The sequence below is a fragment of the Neodiprion virginianus genome, chromosome 3, assembly GCF_021901495.1.
Source record: "Neodiprion virginianus isolate iyNeoVirg1 chromosome 3, iyNeoVirg1.1, whole genome shotgun sequence".
In the NCBI taxonomy this organism is placed as follows: Eukaryota; Metazoa; Arthropoda; class Insecta; order Hymenoptera; family Diprionidae; genus Neodiprion; species Neodiprion virginianus.
In genome coordinates, this window is record NC_060879.1 from 4,454,531 (window position 1) to 4,473,150 (window position 18,620).

Here is an 18,620-nt window from a genome sequence, read left to right on the forward strand (position 1 = left end):
ACGCATTTCTCTCTCTCTCTCTTTTTCTCTCCCTTCGTTTCTTTTCGCTTTCTTTATCCTTTTATTTCCGGTACAGCTACGTGACTTCGCTGAAAAAAAAAAAAAAAAAAAAAATAAAGACGCCTTGTCGTTTCACCCGAGGTATTTAATAACTCTAAAATACTCGACTGTGCTGTGTGTCAGATTTTTTTTTTTTTTTTCCTTAAATTCCGCAGATATTCTTTTTTCGTTGCTTTTTACAGTTTAGTGTAAATAATTTCAACGGAAATCGGTAAAATTTCATACAAATCACATACGGTATCAAAATGATATGTTTCCGAGTGAAAATTATCACTGCGATATAATAAAACAAACCCGTTAAAAAAAAAGACTCTAACCACTGCGGAGTGACTATTTGTAGTTTAATTTGCGGTAATTTTAGGTGAAAAATGGGGAAAAAAAAAACAGACGAACGAATACGAACGAAGTCGGCGATGTTTAAATGAATAAATTACTCTACGCATACGTGCAAGAGTTTCTGCTTTCAAACGAGATCACGAATCGCACTCGAGTACCTGCACGGTCATAAAGCCAGGTAATTAAAATAGTGGTTATCCTGTGGTGTAATCACTGGCGGAACAACGGTACTTAATTTACTTACACTCATAGATCCGGATCTGCGCATTACACAACGCGCATGTTTTTCGCGTATGCATCGTTTTTGGCAAATCTACAGTAAAAACGGTCAGGACAAACGATATTGAAAAAATATTACATTAATTATTTCCTCCGCGTGATTCGATACATTTTTAAGGTTGCTAATAATGATAATGATAATGGTTAGAATCGCGGTGTTTAAAAGTATGAAAAATTAATAACAAGTTAGATTCACTTGTTGAGAGAGAATTGTTAATACAAGCTTAGTAATTCTGTCAATCGTTATTATTGCGGTAAAATAAAAAAATAAAAAAAAAAAACCAACGACCAATTATTTCTGAGCTTATTTAGTAACAAGACTTGTTTAAAAAAATGCAAGAGAATCATTTAGTCCATAACTATACATTGAGAGAAATTCGATTTAGACAAAATTGTATGGAACGTAAGAAAGTTTTGCACGCAATGAAAATCGACATCAACTGAACAGAATGGTCGAAAACATCACGGTTTTGTTCATCGAGCACCGAGACTGAAAAGTTGATGTTGCGGGTGGAAAAAGGTGATATTGTACAACAGACGGAGAGGAAGAAGGAGCGACGTGACCCAGGATAGAAATTCCTGTGGAACTGAACAAGCTTGACGTTTGCTCAATCGCGTGAGTGACGTGAACGTCGTTCCGGAAGCGACTTTAACACTGTGCAATATTGGAACAATGCGAGGAGGGTGCAGTCCTGAACCTCCTAGCCGCACTACTCAGAGATAACTTAGTCGAGACTGCAGCACAAACTTCTGCAACCCGCAACAAGATTCATGCAGCGGCTTTTCATCCGTTATACAGGGCGTTCCTTGAGTCGTGAATAGTAGAGTGTAATCGAAATTTCTAGTGTTGGTAATTGAACAGCTCTGAGATGTTTTCATTTTCTACCATAAGTGATAAGTACTGTTTTAGTTACAAAATGACAATTTGTTTTGTGGCTGTAACTACAGAATTGCGTAAGTGAGGCACGAAAAGTTTTATACGTACGCTATTTTTTCTATCCGACCACCGGTGCGTGAAATAGTTTATTCATTCTCGCACTAGTGCGGGAATCGAATCGAAATATATTTTCGTACAATGTCCCAGATATTTCGATTTAATTCCGGTATTAGTGCCGGAATCGGAGAAGTATTTTGAAGTGGTGCATATAAAACCAGTCTCTATAAAATCATTTGAAATCACTCGAAATCACGTGTAATCGCTTAATATTACTCGACATTACGTGTAATCGCTTAAAATCCCGTGAAATCTTTTGAAATCCTATGAAATCGCGAACCAATTTAAAAGGTAGTCACTTTAAAATAGCTTGAAATCACTTTCAATCACTTGGAATCGCTTGAAATTAGGTGTCATCGGTTGAAATCCCGTGAAATTTTTTCAAATCCCGTAAAATTGCACGCGTCTTCATTTGTTGAAATCGCAAACCACTTCAAAATCGCTTGAAATCCCTTGAAATCACGTGTAATCGTTTAAAATCTCGTGAAAACTTTTGAAATCTCATAAAATCGCAACGTGTGTCTATTCACTTGTTGAAATCGCAAACCACTTTGAAAAGCAGTCATTTCAGAGTCGCTTCGAATCACTTGCATTTACTTCAAACTCATTTGAAATCGCTTAAGATAATTTTAAATTCACGCGAGATCACATGAAATCGCGTGAAATTGTATGAAATCTGTGTAAATGGAAATCCTTGCAATCGCTCATCACTCGATGTATTGGCGAATACCCTCTCTCGGCGGGAATGTACTATTTTGCGCACTAGTGTGGGAAAAATCTATTTTATCTCACTGTTAGGTTTAATTGGTCAGTTGTATTCTAATATAATGTTTGCGAAACGGTAAATCGATATCAAGCCATTGTGTAACTGACTATAAATATTTATTAAACTAAAAGAAACAAATTCAATGTTACAATAATCAGAAAATGTGTTATCGGAAGCTATAATCGGACTAAATGGTAACTTTTATCACATTTTCTTGTTATTTAAAGATTATTTGAACCCTTAAAATTGTAACGACGTTCGTTGTATTAGATTTTTTTTTTTTTTTTTAAAGCTAATGTATAAAAAAGGAAATTCACCTTAGTTCGCAAAAAAAAAAAAAAAAATTGCCAAGTTTGGAGTAAGCATTCGATGATATTGTCGAGATTCGTCAAAATTATACACGAAATGAAAAAATTCGACGGTCGCTGCTACCGTTATAAGAAAAAAAAAAAAAAAAAAAAACTGTCACGTAAAGGTCAGGAAAAATAAAAGACGCAGAATAAAAATGAAAGCAGAAAGAAAGAGGACAAAAAAAGAACGAAACCGCGACGCATGCGTCGAGTGGCCTTAATTAAAATCTATCAGAATCCAATTAATCTTCCGACAAGTTACGTATTGCAACAGAAGTGGAGGATATCTTATCGATTGGGGTTGAGGCGCGGGTAGCTAGACCAGATCGAGATAGCGATATCCAGACCTCGATTTTTTAACCGTGTCACGCCATTCCCTGGAAAAGGGTTAACACACACAGACACTGCTCGACTCTCCCGTATGCTGCAAATTTGCTCAGTCACGCAGACTCATTTCAGACACGGTGTATAAACTTCGGCGCACCCACGTTTGTAAAAACACTTTCGGCAATAAGCAAACACGTGTGATTCCGTTTACCAGATTCGAATCAGATTCACCTGAATTGAATAAATTCTACCAATTTCCTCGATGATATTGAATTTATAAAAATTTCAAATTTCCCGCCTCTGCGCGTGCCTAATAATTCCGTTTGGCGGACTTGGAAAATTTTTTGCAGTCTCGAAGCAGCCCAGCCTGCGTACTTTGGATCGATCGCTTCCTAAAATTTTCTATCATTCATATCGATTGATAAAAGCATGATCTCTGAAAGGTCGTTCAATTTCGAAATTTTAAGCTCATATTAAGGAATTGGTAGAAAGAAAAATCAAATAATCCGAATAGTTGGCTGCATTTACGTTTATGCTTATTCTAGTTTTAATCTCATGCAAAGTTTGCAAAAAAACATTTAGAAAATTTGATTTTCTCCTCGCCAATTAAAAACTTTTCGGATAATTTTATTTATTTATTTTTTTTCTATCCAAATTTTTTCGATCACGAGTGCCGAGAGTATGGTGAAAACTGTTGGAATAAAAATAACGTAAATAATTTTATCTATCGACCTCTTTATAAACCTTTTAATTTTTCTTTTTCTTTCTTTTTTTTTTTTTTTTCTTTCCGCTCTTCTCTCTTGGAAATTGAAATGACTGCAATTTTTCTTGAACCATCGCGAGTTGAATCAGTTCTGAAGTAATGTCAGCGAATTTCGAAAAGTGGCGTAAATTACTCGGAATTGGGTCAACTTTAAACCGTGATTATCGCGCGGAGATTATCGATATCAGCCTAGACGGATGGGCGCAGAAATACGGAAAGTGAATATTAAGGGCAGGTAGGAAAAGCGGACCGAGGTGACATTCGAATGTCTTCCTTGAAAAATTTACAACTCTGACTTTTACATCAGATGAATTCTCGTCGGTGTCGATTCAAGATAAAAAAAAAATTTTCAACGTCTTGTCGCTAATTAATATCATCAAAATCGTTCATCACATCCGTATAATTGATATGAAATTCTCGATTCCGGTGTTAAAATTTCCGTTGGTTTGAAAATTTCGAGTCAATTTTTCAGGATAAATTGAAAATTTCGATGTCGTACAATTTTGAACAATTTCGATTTGAAACTACCGCGTTTGTATGGATCGCAAATTGAAAATTAATTCTGTCGGGATGCCTGAAAACTTGTTAGCGCAATCGATTTTAATAATCGGTATTCACAAAATGTTCGTTACATTTTCTAGAGAGATAATTAAAATTTACGCTAAACCAAACAATACGATCATTTCCTTTTATAACATGGGTGAAATAAATAAAAAAAAAAAGGCAACGATATTTACTGCAATAAAAGCCTGTAGAAAGCGAAAACGATAAATCACGTTTAAGTAACATATTTACAGGGCGTTACTATAATTATACAGGAGGCAATTAAGTATTAGAAATCTTAATTGATGTTACGATGCAGCGCTACGCGATTTCAACAAGGTTAATAATTAGGCCATAGGGCGTTCATAATCACATTTCGCCCAGTAGGTAAGCGATATTTTTAATTTTCAAGGTTCCGTTACGCTTTCGTCATTAATCACAAAACACGGTGTATTACATATGTATGTATATATGTATATAGTATATATATATATATGCGTTGTGTATAAACCCAGGGTAGGCACTCAGTCCTTGGCGGGTCTCGCAGCTTCAACAATTTATCTCCCGAAATGTTGCGTTTTTATATCTTTTTATTTTTACGTTTTCATTTTTCATTTTCTTTTGTCTTTTCCCATTTCTTTCATTATATCAAGCTTGCACTCCTGACCGTGTCTTTCTTTTCTCGCTCAAATCCGAACTCAACGAAATTCTCGCAGGCAACAGAAAAAAGAAAGGGATGAAAAAAAAAAAAAAAAGGAAACCGCAATTTAGGTGAATTATTGAATACATATACATACATATATACATATTTACATAGACTGAAAAGCAAGAGGGTGAAAACAGGCTTCAAATTTTGTATAATCCGATTAGTTATGGTACATATATATTTTTTTTTCGTTACACGTAATTCGAAATCCAAAACAACGTTGATTGTCGTTAGATTTTCGGTGGTTGAAAATTCCCGTTTGACCAACGATAAATAAAAAATAATAAACACGGGATTCAAATTTTTTATTTATTTTTTTTTTTTTTTTGAGGTTTTTGACAACCGGTCCTTTCCCAAAATGTACTCGATAATATCTTCGAGCGGAATGAGATAAAGAAAAAAGCAAAAAAAAATTTACATCCGATACCCGACGAATTTGAAATTAAACCAGACGCGTGCGAGTATTGAAAAAGAAAAAAGAACGAGGGACATAATTTGGCATAACGGAAGGTCCGCGTGTTTAAAAAATTCATTAAGTTAGCTTCGGGGCGGCTGGAACGTCACTCAATATTTGCAATTTGAATTCATGACAGACACGCACACGGAGAGCCACAGAGAGAGAGAGAGACAGAGAGAGAGAGAGAGAGAGCGAGAGAGAGAGAGAGACGGAGAGACATGGAAGAGCGTGAAACACGTGGTTAGAACTAACACAACGACGATTCTCGACGATCAATCTCTGTCTTTCCCCAAAATAACACGGCGAGCATGTTAACGAGATTGTACACCTACTCCGAGTATATGTATATTCCTGCAGCCTTATAATCTGTTATTCCATTCAGCGTTACGTATAATCCAGATTCCTGATTCTTCCTGCACAGGAAGGCCTGATCGGATACATATACATATAAACATATATTATAGATATATATATACATATATATAGATATATGTATATATATTATATAATCGGGTATCGCGTGCAGACACAGCGCCTTACAAATATTCGCAGGTAACAAATGAGGGCCGATAATTTTCATCGAGGATGAAAAAGGGTGTGGAAAAAAGAAGAAGAAAGAAAGAATGAAAGCAAGAAAAAATAAATAATCGAAAACGCGTACGAAACTCATGATATACGTGCGCCAAAAGAAGGACGAAAGATAAAAAGAAAGAAAAACTTACTTCAAGCAAAATTGGAAATTGATTGTCAGGTAGTGAAAAAACGATTTCAATGCTTGAAAAGCAGATGAGATTTATCGAACACGTTTCCTTTTTTTTTTTTTTTTCACTGCTTTTACTTTTGGTCATGTCATAGTTATTATCGTAACGAAAAATTGAACGAAATCGAGAACAAGAAGAAGAAGAACTAAAGAGAAACACATTGATAAATAAAGATTGTAGATGAATTATTTTCATCTTTGCCTTTCGTTTGTTTTAATATTTTTGACACACGATATGCGTGGAGCGATAATTTATCACAATCGTGAAAAATGACTGATGAGGGTAACAAAAAAAAAAAAAAACTAAGTGAATCGTACGAATTCGACAAAAATATTTCTCAAGTATTAAACATTCTTACATTAAGATAGCGAAAATTCCTTGATGTTACCGCATGAAATTTCAGAGGTAAGAGAATGATTTTTTTTAAAACAATTAAAAAATTCATAAAATCTTACGACAAATTATAGAATCATAATTAAATTGTTGAACAGAGTTTCTTTATTTATTTATTGATTTTTTTTTCCCCACTATTCCTCTACGTTTTTCTGATCCTCGTTCCTTTTTCTTCCCACGTATATTATACAGAATATAAAATGCACTGACAATATATTGAACCTTCAAAGAATTTACAGGGGGATTTTTTCCTTCGACGGTAAAGGAAGAATTTGAAATTCTCTTTATATCGCCTGAAATTATGACTGCACATATAAAACTAGACGCAACTTTTTCTACCGTTCGTATTTTTCCCTTTTTTATTACCTTCTGCTTCTTTTGCCCTCTGTTTGAGAAATCATGCACGCATATAGATCGATATATCAACGAAATAGAATCGAGTGTGGGTGAAAATACGGTCGTGAGTTCGACGTAAATAATTAAAAAAAAAAAAAAAAAAACTCAACGCAAGTCTCCTTTCTAAATTTCTTTTTGCCTTTGTTTTTCTCACATCTTTTACCAGGTGTATCGAACGTAAAACAATAAAACTGAGCCGTTTTTGTTTTCTCTTCACAAATTGTCTCATATATATATATAATTGAATTGAAACATGAATTGCTCGAGCTTTTAATAATTTAACATACCGATCTAACCAACTGTCTTTTTGGTACCAGTCGAGTGTTGCGCTGTCGTTGTAATTTACGACCCAAAAAAAAAAAAAAAAAAAAAAACCATCCAAAAAGCTGTTTTTATCGTTAGGGGAAAAGAAATGGAAAAAAAAAAAGGCTCGACGCAAGAGTCGGAATGTTAAAACTTCGGCAAGATACGCATTTTTATAAGAAAATTTCTGCAAAGGGGGAGGGGATTCGACGGGTGAAGAAATGCGAACAGAGGGGATGAGGGGGTGGGGAGTGGGGGGTGGGGGGCGAGGGGGAAGGAGGCAGATCGGCGTGGGTGTTTTACAGGTGTCTGGTATTTCGCATGACGGGTGGATTAAAGGCGGGAATGCATTTTGCGCTTGCGCAGCTTTCCCGGGGTTGCAGAAGGGAAGATTTTTGGAAAGTGGGGGAAACCGAGGGGAAGTATGGGGGGGGGGGGGGGGGGGCATTCGGGGTAGCGGTTCGAGCACGCCGTCAGTTAACCGTTGCCCGTCACTCGTCGCGTCTATCTTAGTTTCCTGCTGCTGCGATTTCCGGCCGCGAATAACGCGGGCAAAAACGCGCGCGAAATTTCAAATAGCGGAATATCAGTTTCGATCACGAGTTTAGCAATTTTGTGCGACCAGTTGTTTGTAATTTGCTTCGTTTCGTCGGAAATTGTGGTAAAAAGTACGTCGGTACGTGTAAATATCGACTGAATAGAATTTGATGGAAAGAAGAACCAACGCCAAAAACAAAAGATTTCGAAATAAAGCTCATCGTTTTACGATCGAATGAAAAGGAAATTCTTGCCAACTTACGATTCGTTTTGAAAAGAGTTTATTTTCGTATGATTGTTACGAAAATGTTGAAACCGCAATAATTATGGTCAATCGGTGAAAGGCTTAAAGATTATATCGTATTTATTATTGCTAGATGGGGAAATTTTTTTAAATGCACAAAAGAAATCAGTTTCGGGTCAAAAATTGATTTTCTGAAAAGTTGAATGAAAATGATTGAGAAAATATAAAACGTGCATAATGTAAAACCCGAAAACTTTTGTATTTTATTATTTTTTTATTTTAGGTATTTTATCGAGGTATTTGTCAAATTTCTTTTTTTTTTTTTTTTTTTTTTTTTTTTAACAAATAACAAATCACAGCCCGAAATTTCTTTTCAATCTTAATTACATTTTTTATACTAGAAAGTTGTGCAATTTTTTCTTCTCATTTGCCAAATTACTCAGTGTTCGTGTAAAGTTGAAAAATAATCGTTGGTGTCTCGTTTCAAGCGTCAGGGTTTCTGAAATTGTTTTTTTATATTATTTTAATCTGAAATTTCTTGCACTGTTATTTGTAAAAAAAAAGTATAAAATTATTCTTGAGGTTTTCAACAGTCTCTTCAGAACATTTAAAATTTCACACATTTCACTTAAAAAAATGTGTTTTTGTCCTTTCTCCGGTCAAGTTAAAGTCCTGACAATTGAAATCATTCTGTAACGATCGTTAGATAATATCTTGTCACATTTAACGACTCATTTACTAAATATTGGAGTAAACAATCACGGGTTTTAAAACGCCTGTTGACCTTCGTTCGCATCGTTGAATTTTATTGTTTTTTATTTTATTTTTTTTTTGTCTTGGTAAGAGAGATTAAGCTTGTTCAGAAAATAATTACAACTTCCCTGGAAATTTTGTAATTAAAGGGGGGGGGGGGGGGGGGTGAATTACACCTGGGTGCTTGAAAGAAAAAAAAGAAAAAAAAAAAAAGCTAATTTTCGCAAATTGTTTTTATCTCGAGTGCTGCGTGTACTGCAGGTCTTTACTTTAATCGAATATTTATAGTCACCGTGATACGTACACGCTTCAAATTTTATTGGAAAAATAGAAAACAAATTTACAGTGCCTCGTATTTTATTATAAAATATTAATAATCGAAAAATAAATCATCATGATCGAAGTTGAATCAGAAATAAAAAAAAAAAATAGGATCGCAATTTTTTGGAAAAGCCCCGTCGCGCTTTTTTGGTGCAAGCGTTTGGTTAGTTACTCCGGTTCTTTACGAAACTAAATTTTGTAACTTCGTCCATTTTCGATATTTTCTATCGAAATTTGAACCGTGCGCTATTAGGATATAAAAAAAATTCATAATTCGCTGTTACCAGGCTACAGAACAAGTTTACGGTCGTTTATAGATATCAAGTCACTCTTAGAAGATGTATCGCATCAAAGTATAAGTTATAAAAATTTGAAACTAATCAAATATCTCTTTGTCGGACGTCTTTAAGAATTCGGAATTCAACGGGATGTGTACGGACGTTTAAACTGAAAAATTAATCGGATAAATCAAATTTGAGATTCCTCGTGTAATCGTGAAAAAAATTGAAAAGAACAAAAGAACAAAAAGATAATAAAAAAAAAAAAATAAAAAAAAAAACTCCAATAACAATACCACATTCGATTTGAAAATTTGACGGAGAGAAATATCGATATAAGTAAAATTTCGTCTGACAAATTTCACCCAACGCGGTGAAAAAATTTTTCGTTTTTAAAAATTTATAATTAATCTAGCGACACGCGATTACAGAACAGGGAGTAAGAATTTCGATAATTTTCCATTGAAATTTCATATCGACAGCGATATTTTGATAGACGGTTGAAAATCGCATCGCCCAGTAAAGGAGCTTCTTTCAACTCTTAAACTTTGACGGACGAAAAACGGATTTCAGTAGAGAGAAAAAAAAAGTAAAAAAAAAAAAAGAAAAAAAAACATTGTACAGCGAATTACAGTCCGATCTGAAGGAATAGATACGTTTCAAAAACGTTAAAAAAATTTTCAACTCCAATTTTTTAATCCGATTTCGAATCCGAGGGGGTGAAAAAAAATCGTGGCGGTGATGCCGGTTTCCGGAAGCCGTCCGAACCCTTCTTGCCTTACGCAGCAATGACGAATCTAACGACTTCTCGCCGTTCTCGCAATCTCTGATTCCCCATCATCGGCGGCGGAATATGGGGGCGGCAATATTGAGTGAGGGGGTGTGCCATTTTATTCCCATGATACTGCACTCGGCACAGTCGAAGACGGTCGAGGCATTATACGAGAAATTGAAGTTCTCTCCCCAGCCTGTGCCTCTCGTAATCCTTTTACGATCCTCCTCCTTCCATCTCAGGAATACGTGCCGGTTGTGAGAAGTGGGCGCCGGGCGCCTCGACTCGGCACCGATTCCTCAAGGGATGTTGTATAATACATATGGGCGATTCTGCAAATTCCCCACCCAAAATTACGATTTTATCTACCTTTCAGTCACAGTGACGAAACTCTCACCGTCTTGACTAATAATTTCCACACGTCCTAGCCTTGTCGCAGTTTATTTACATCTTGGTTTTAGAAACAATCAAAATTCAAGAATTCCGATTCGTGATCAGCGAGTCCAAAAAATTCTGGCAATTATAGACCGGACTCATCGAATTTCAACACTTTTTCCGATTTTACATCCGCCATATTGGAGCCGACACCTTGAATGTTAGAAATTATCAAAGTCTGACTTAAGATTCGTAACCAGCGGCAAAAATTCAGGCCAAAATATTGAGTTAAAAAATGTGTGAGTGAAAGGGTCAGGCAACTGAGATTCCTCAAATAATTCTCAACCTCGATTAGTTTTTCAAAAAAAAAAGAGTTTCATTTTCCGACTGATCTCTGGCAATAGTCGTGAAAACATATAAAAATCGCATCTTTATGGGAAAATAGTTTTCTTTCGCAACAAGAGAGAGAAAAAAAAAAAATTATTGGAATTGAAATTTGTATTTTAATTTATTTTTCAAATTTCAATGCGAATTCACTAATTGTTGTCGTATTAGGGAAAATGTGTTGAAACCTATGGATTGAAAAAAAAGTAATCAACGCGACTGAAAAATAAATTCATAATCAGTTGAAAAATTGATACCAAATTATCGGTATCATTTTCAAATATCATCGTTTGAAAAATGGCTCTGAGTACGCCGGATGGGGGCGTTTGAACAAAGTTGGAAAGCTTTTTAGAATTTAAACACCAGCATAAAAAATCGCGGACCAAATCCGAAAGGGTAGGGGTCAGACCCTGGTTAAATTGACGTGGAATGCCCCATATATAGACCCACTGCAGTCAAGTTGCATGGATCATATCTACACACATGCATTCACGCGTCCGTCGATACCTGAGGCTAGTATTTAAACCCCTTTTTCCCCTATCTTTTTCGTCCCGAACGAGCAATTATTCGACACGCGAAATGTCGACCATGCTGTTTTTTTGCGTGAAAAAAAAAAAGAAGAAGGAAACAAACAAGCAAAAAATGTTAAGAGTTATCGCAAAAACCGTTCAAGATCTGACCTGTAAATATTTTTTATTCACCCTTGTTTTTTTTACCGCAATTGTAAAACTATTTTGCGCTGAACATTCGACTGGAATTGTGAAAAAAAAAAAAAAAAAAATTTTGACACGAGTAATTCTTTACATTCTAATTCGATGTTTGAGCGTTGATCTTTTGCATAATCTTTACTCAAGATTGGGACGAAATTATAGCAATTGATCGATTAACTTTCCGTTGACTAAAACAGGTATCGTTTAAAAAACTGTTTGAATATTGTTGGGATTAGGAAAAACGAGGTACGCGTAAACATTTTGCGCTATCGTCGATCCTTTTTTGGTAATTGCAACGCAAAATCAGTTTCTGAGGTTTAATCGACTTTTTTAGTCAAACAAGGCTTTGACGTCGATTTACTCTTGCGCAAGCATTAAATTGTCGCAACGGTTACAAGAAAATATAGCAACAGTGATCGTAATGAGAAAGAATAGTAACGGATGCTAGACTTTTTGGTAACAGCTAGAAAACTAATTTTCATTTTCTACCTATAACTTTATTTTGTCGATTGTGGTAAAAAATGAAAATAGTTAAGGACCGGGCGATTACCGGAACTAAAAATTTCTCTCAGTTTGCTAAGAATGCTCACCGCTATGACTCAAAGGGTTAAAAGTTACGTATAAGATCATCGTGTGACTTGTCGATATAATTCATTCGCCGTCTATGCCTGTCTATATATATATACATATTATACGTACATAACTGTGCATACACACTCGTTAAGGATATATATCATCCTGAATTTACGCTTATCGCTATTTTACAGCATAACCGACACTTTCCTTATCGATAAATACCGCGATCCACGCTTCAAACAACGCAAGCACGCCATTTGTGTTTTCAACGAACCGTTTGCAGAATTGTTATTTTTTTCTTCCTTTTTTTTTTCACTACAAATCGACACGAATTGTAGAAAAGTTTTCCCTCTTATGGAATATGAAACTAAAGATGGTCAATTTAATTTACACGTGAATTCAAACTATAACGATAAATAAAAAAATAATAATCACATCAATCAATTACCTTGATTATCCGATGATGCGCGTAAAATTTTTTTTCAATCTCGTCAAATTTATAATATCTACTAGATTTAAAAATATGTACATACTGTTGCAACAATCGATCGAATTAATTACACCGGAAAGCGAGTATCGTACTTCTTTGTTTTTCTGTGTTTTATTCATTTATTTATTTATTTTTTGTTTTATAACATCGATCGAGAACGTTATTAAATTTATTTCCGCCGACGGTGAAGTAAAAGTATCCGTTTAGTGTTCGCGTATCGAAACATGTCGGTGCTGCGTGTCTAGCGCTAAAATGACGGGTACTTTTCATTCGCGAATCGCGATATATTGCAAACGACGGGCTATAAATTACCGTTGTTTGGTATACATGTATAATACAGGTGGTTGAATTTGTCTCAGCGTCGTACGTGTGAATACATATATAGGTTAAAAAATACGAGAGTCGTCTGGCCCGTTTTTAAAAAATGACAACGAGCAAGTTCTTTTTTTTTCCAAGAAAAGAAAAAAAAAAAAAAAAAAGCGAAGGCACAACATCGTTACGATAATTTTTCAACGCCAATATCGAAGAAAAATATTTTCACTTTACGGGATAAATATGATGGACTGTTTGCTCAGTATTTTTAGAGTATAGATACAGTTAAATGATGTGTAAAGTTTTCCCCTTATAATTGACAAATTTTCGTAATTATCATTGTTCGTGTTTAGTTTCATATTTTATCACATATTTACTTTTATATTTCTGTGATTTTACTCGGTTTAATTAAGCGTGAAACGTTTTACCCGCGTTGTATAGAAATCTGTTGAAAATTGTGTAAAAATGATGGAAATGTTGAAAGAAAAATAAAGGGTAAAATACCGGCTGATATTTTGTATCGAGGTGAAATTTTATCACGATGATTGCAGAGAATTACATCTTATTGAAGGTTTCCTTCGTGGTATAAAATTACCACGACAAATTTTTCGCACGCCATCGAAACCGAAAAAACTCACTTCAGCGAAACATTTCGAGTCAAGGAATCGATTCGTAAATCGACAAGTGATCTGAAAATGGTAAAATTGATGCGCGGGGTGTAAACGCAGAGGATTCGGAAAACAATATGGTTAAAACATCAAAATTTCAAAGATGAAAAATTCAATTTCAAATTATTTCGAAACGTAGAAAGCTCGAAGTGTTATAAAAAACGAAAATCTCGAACCGTTAGAACGAATGAAAACTATAGCAAGTCAAAATTCTAACGATTCTATATTCATAGATAAATTTTGTCACACCTTACCTTAAAAATAAATTTTGTCTAATTTTAACCTCGCTTTTCGCGATCTTTAAAATACATAATCATGACCTTTCAATTTTCCAATCCATTCCCACGGTATAAATATTTTCGAACGAACAAAATATGTATTCCTGAAAAAAAAGAGATACCGGAATTAGTGGCGTCTGGTAAAATTATTAATCAAACACATCTCCTTTTTCTCCTTTTTCTTCTTCTTCTTCTTCTTTCTGATGAAAATCCCACCACGGTAGCCTGTATATCCCGTCAGTCAAGACTCAAGGGAAGTGAGCTTGACGTAGAAGTTCCGAGACTGGAACGAACAAGCGGGGAAAGTTTATCTCTTAATTATCACTTCCCACGGAGGGTTTGGCTCTATCAATATTTCGCAGAGACGAAAGGTGGTGACGCAGAAACGTAATCGCTTGATCGTTCCGCCTCCGCCTCTATTTTAACACTTATTATCGGAATTTGTGTGTGAGAGGAAGGGAGGAAGGGAGTAATAAAGAGAGGAATCGAGTAGAAGAAGGTGAAAGAGCAATTGGATGTAGCGATCAGCCGAGACGGGATGATCTCTCCTCAATCTCAGACCGAGGCTAAAGATTGTTACGAAAGCTTCGATCTGCGGTTGACGTCCGCGTTCTTTTATTAATTTGCCAAAGGGCTCGGCCGACTACCCCTCCAATTTTCTAGGGGAGGTTGAGAAAATTTTCCTTCGAAAAACAATCTCCATTCATCACGCGGAGACTCGTTTACCTCGCCCCTCTCTATCCCTCCTCGATTTTAATCGAATCGTAGCTAATTAATCTTCGGCACCTTCGACCCTTGCGGAAAAATTTTGCGCGCACCGTTTCGCGACCGAAGAGAGTAAGGAGAAAAAAAAAAAAAATTTATCCGGCGCTACGTGCGCAACGGAATGTTCGCTTGACGAGAGAAAAAAAAAAAAAATAATAATAACAACAAATAAATGAATAAATAAAACAAAAAAAAAACACAAAAGTTTTACCTCGTTTTTCATTCTAACAAACTTGTGGTTTCATTGAAGAAGAATTCGTCGTTGAAATTTGTTCGGAACGGACCTTTTTTTTTTTTTTTCTTTCCCACATTGCATCAATTTTCAGTAAGTTGGCGTTACGCGTGGCTAAAAAGAAATAAAAAAAAAAAAAAAAACTTAGTCACGGCGCGTATTATAATTTCCTTTTTTTTTTTTTCTTTTCTTGTTTGTTCTCCCTTTTTCGGTAGGGACGACCGAAGCGATTTCGGTTGTACGGATTTCGGGGATAAGCAGAAAATTTTTTTACTACCGAGATGTGAATTTGAATTGCAACGCAAAAACTTAATCCGCGATTTCATCGGCATGAATGATGGAACGTATCGGAAATATCGGTTATACGTTTCAGGGTGAAACTTTGGGGGATTTGGGTGTCTGATGAAAAAAAAAAATAAAAAAAAAAAAAAAAGTCTCAATCTGTAATATTGAAATTTTTCTTACAAGATATCGCGCAACCGTGCCGGTTGAATAAAATCGAGTTCCACGTCGGAAAGAAAAGCAGGAGGAAAGAACCAGATAAAGAAAAAGGGATACGTTCTACATCGCCTCGCGAAATTCGGACCGCCTTCCTTGATCCGCAAAAATTCTACGGAGAATAATAATCGTTACCGTAGAGTGTGAAATTTTCGGATATCTGTAACTCCCCGTTTTGTTTTTTTTTTTCTTTATTTTCCTTCTTTTACCAAGACATTGTGAATTGTTAAATTGTCGAATATCGAAGTCGAATAAAAACTGAACGTATTTGCAGTAATATGAAATATATGAGAATCTAGGCACAATATTGTACGACATTAAAACGAATGAACGTATGATCGTGAAACGAGATAAATTGATCGATTGAAAAATTCAAATCGTTGGGAAGAAGGGCTTAGCGAAAATATCTTACGTGTATCGTTTTAGACTTTTCAGGTTACGGCAGAATTGCATTAATTTTATTGAATTGAAAATATCAGATTCGTATCTCAAGTCTGACGTCATAGGAGATAAAAAGTTTACAGAGAAACCAGAAGAAGAAAACCAAAAATTAGCGCCTCGTGGTCAGAAATAGTAATTTTCTTTTTCTATCGATACTTCGATCATCACAACTCACCGATTTTAATTCATATAGTTTTCAACTCGTGAAAAATATAAAAATATCAAACAAAAAATCAAATCGTAATATCTCACGCCGCCGATAAGATCTCGTGTAAATCGAATTCGAGGTTTAAGATCTTTCACGCAAACGAATCTTCTCAAAAAACGTACGTACCTATATGCACGTAAAATTGAATTATAAAAAAAAAAAAAAAAATCATTGTTCCACAATTTATACCATCGTTTTATTTTCAGAAACTTGGGTGATCAATATTCGGAAATTGTCGTCTCTAATTAACGAAAAAATAACGCGCTGTGAAATAAAACGTTCCGAAGTGCAGTGTTGAAGTGATAAAATTATTCGCAAAATTTTTTCTATCAAGTCAAAGCAATAAATAAACAAATAAATAAATAAAAGCACAAGACTGTTGTGAAATCGCGGTGTAAATTTGCGGTGAAGTGTCGGTGTGAAAAATTTTGAAATGAGGGAGGGCTGAGAGCAATGGACCCGGTATCAGAGGATCAGAAAATCGTGATATCCGCGGGGTTTTCACCGGTTATGGAAAACCGTGATCGGGGTGGTTTAAACTTGACGTCGCCGGTCGGCGCCCCGGTGATTTACAGAAGCCTCTTCGACGGCTCGGATGTATTCGGCGACGTTGACATCGAGGGTGACAAGAGTGCGGACGACAACAGTGCGGGTGAAATCGTGCGGGTGACAGTGACGAGAATATTAAACGCCAGTGATTACTACGTGAGTGGGGGTGGCGCCCCGACAACCCCGTCCGCCCCTGGCGCCCCACAATCCGTAGACGACAACGTTCTGAACAACTGGTGGGCCATGCTGGCCCTGGTCCTCGTCCTCGGAACGGCCGCAGGAAATATTTTGGTCTGCCTGGCCATCACCTGGGAACGAAGACTCCAGAATGTGACAAATTATTTTTTAATGAGTCTAGCGATCACCGATCTGATGGTTGCGATACTGGTCATGCCTCTTGGAATACTTACGCTCGTTCGCGGTGAGTAAAACATTAATTTTGACACTAATTGTTATCGGATTGTTATTCCCAAATCACGAGGGAAGCGTTTTCGATGTTTTTTTTTCTTTTTTTTTTTTTCTTTTTCCAAAGCTTTTGAGGAGATTGATTGGTTGGAAAGGTATGTACTTTTCGTTAATTTTTTTTTTTTTAAGACCTGATGCCCTGGAAATAATAAAGCAAATACGAAAGATATTAAAAAAAAAAAAAAACGCACAAAAATAACCTACACGAATATAAACCACAATAAAAATAACCAATCACTGTAATGACCCACAGCAAAAATAACGAATTACTAAAATAATCCACGACAAAAACAACGCATTTGAAATTCGATTTGATTTAATTTAATTTAATTTAACTTGTCGAAATTTAATGTTTTGATATTTAATTCTTGTTTTCGTCAATTTTTGTCACGGATTATTTTTGTCGTGGGTTACTTTTCTCTTGAGTTATTTTTGTTCAAATTGCTTACGTTACGGTATTTTTGTGTGGATTATTTTCAACATAGAATGTTGAAGTGATTCATCGAAACTCATGGTCAGATATCGATGCTTCGTTTGAAATCGTATTTAAATTCTTGATAACGTGATAGACAGTATTTTAGTAAACTATAGCTTTCAGACACCATGACAAACTGGTTTCTTGTAAAACATTGTCACATTTTCCAAAAATCTCTCAATCAGCTGTTGAAAATTTTACCCACAAGTCTGTAGGACCCATTTCAAAATGAACCGATCCTGAAAGGATCACCAAAATCTCATACACCGTAATAACGCGTAAAAAAAAATCGGAACCTCAATTTCCCGATTCAATTATCGTGAAAGTTTTGTTGCGCATCGCGTCATGTAACAATAACTAATTGAAGGATAATATTATTGACAGTAGGACAAGTACTGGGTGAATTTCCATATTAGAAAACGCATTTAAATAATTTATAAACGGTTGTTATTTACTTTTTCTCTATGTTTAAATATTCGTACACTGAGAAAAATTTCATTTGTCATAGTAACTTGAAAAATTGAATAAAACAGATACCGTTAAAAAAACTGTTTGAATATTGTTGTTCATTACGAAAAACGAGGTACGCCTAACCATTTTGTTTACTCTACTTTTTTAGTCAAACAAGGCTTTAACGTCAATTTATTCTTGCACAAGCATTAAATTTTCGCAACAGTTACGCGAAAATCCAGCAACAGCGATCGTAACGAGAAAGAACAGTAACGGATACTAGACTAATTATTAATTAAATAATAACTAATTTTCATTTTCTACCTAGAACTATATTTTATCGATTCTGGTAAAAAATGAAAATACTTAAGAACTGAGCGGTAACCGGAACTGAAAATTTCTTTC

General features: G+C 35.4%; 1 protein-coding gene across 2 annotated transcripts in view; it reads left to right on the top strand.

The window, feature by feature from the left end:
• The first annotated feature begins 16,152 nt into the window (after nt 1–16,152).
• Nucleotides 16,153–18,620, top strand: part of LOC124300659 (5-hydroxytryptamine receptor 2A) — a 78,620-nt gene continuing 76,152 nt past the window's right edge. For both annotated transcript variants that reach the window (XM_046754958.1, XM_046754959.1), the window contains exons 1-2: nt 16,153–16,394; nt 16,483–17,246. In XM_046754958.1, the coding sequence (XP_046610914.1) occupies nt 16,730–17,246 (517 nt within the window). In that variant the 5' untranslated portion in view covers nt 16,153–16,394; nt 16,483–16,729. The remainder of the gene's footprint in view (nt 16,395–16,482; nt 17,247–18,620) is intronic.